General features: G+C 49.8%; 1 protein-coding gene across 1 annotated transcript; it reads left to right on the forward strand.

Moving 5' to 3' along the window:
• Positions 1-42: 42 nt before the first annotated feature.
• On the forward strand, positions 43-1107 carry LOC132387357 (oocyte zinc finger protein XlCOF6-like; the record flags this gene model as incomplete). Its single annotated transcript, XM_059959728.1, has 1 exon — positions 43-1107. A coding segment is annotated over exon 1 (786 nt), but the record flags the coding sequence as incomplete, so codon positions are not given.
• Between the last annotated feature and the right edge of the window lie 274 nt (positions 1108-1381).

Genomic DNA, 1381 nt, shown 5'->3' on the forward strand with positions numbered 1-1381 from the left:
GTTTTGTTGTCTCTGTCCCGATATTTAACAAGTGGAGCAAGGGATTGAATCGACCATTCCTCATTTGACCAACCGTCATTTTGCACAGGAGAAAGGCCGTTCACCTGCTCAGACAGTGGGAGTGGATTCACTCAGTTATCACAATTGAAGGTACATCAACAAGTTCACATTGGCCAAGGCCATTCATCTGTTCTGCGTGTGTGAGAAAGGATTCATTTGGTCTTTCCACCTGTGGACACGCCAGTCAGTTCACACCACACTGGGCAGAGGCTGGTCATCTGTTGAACTTCTGGGAAAGGATTCACTCAGTCATCTGACCTAATGGCTCACCAGCGAGTTCACACAGGGGAGCGGCCGTACACCTGCTCAGTCTGTGAGAAGAGATTCACTCACTCTTCCACCCTATGGAAACATCAGCGAGTTCACACTGGGGAGAAGCCATTCACCTGCTCAGAATGTGGGAAGAGATTCACTCAGTCATTCACCCTACAGAGACACCAGCGAGTTCACACTGGGGAGAAGCCATTCACCTGCTCAGTCTGTGGGAAAAGATTCACTGATTCATCCACCCTACAGAGACACCAGCAAATTCACACTGGGGAGAAGCCGTTCACCTGCTCAGTGTGTGGGGAGAGATTCACTCAGTCATCCACCCTACAGAATCACCAGCGAGTTCACACTGGGGAGAGGCCGTTCATCTGCTTAGTCTGTAGGAAGAGATTCACTCATTTATCCAGCCTACAGAGACATCTGCAAATTCACACTGGGGAGAAGCCGTTCAGCTGCTCAGTCTGTGGGAAGGGATTCACTCAGTCGTCCACCCTACAGAGTCACCAGCGAGTTCACACTGGGGAGAAGCCGTTCACCTGCTTAGACTGTGGGAAGGGATTCATTTATTTATCCAGCCTACAGAGACATCAGCAAGTTCTCACTGGGGAGAAGCCATTCACCTGCTCAGTATGTGGGAAGAGATTCACTCAGTTATCCACCCTACAGAGTCACCAGCGAGTTCACACTGGGGAGAAACCGTTCCCGTGCTCAGAGTGTGGGAAGAGATTCACTCAATCATCCACCCTACAGAGACACCAGCGAGTTCACACTGGGGAGAAGCCGTTCACCTGCTTAGACTGTGGGAAGGGATTCATTTATTTACCCAGCCTACAGAGACATCAGCGGGTTCACACCGAGGAGAATCTGTTCACCTGCTCAGAATGTGGGATAGCATTCACTCAGTCATCCCAACTACTGGCACACCAGTCAGTTCACAATGGGGAGTGGCCGTTGTTATGAATCCCTAGGTTTCGTTTGCTGTAGGCTATTTTAAGAGAGGCTATTCAGTCTGACTTGCAGCTTGTTTAGTTTTAACCAAGGACACAGACAC

This window comes from Hypanus sabinus, unplaced genomic scaffold (genome assembly GCF_030144855.1).
Source record: "Hypanus sabinus isolate sHypSab1 unplaced genomic scaffold, sHypSab1.hap1 scaffold_176, whole genome shotgun sequence".
NCBI lineage: Eukaryota > Metazoa > Chordata > Chondrichthyes > Myliobatiformes > Dasyatidae > Hypanus > Hypanus sabinus.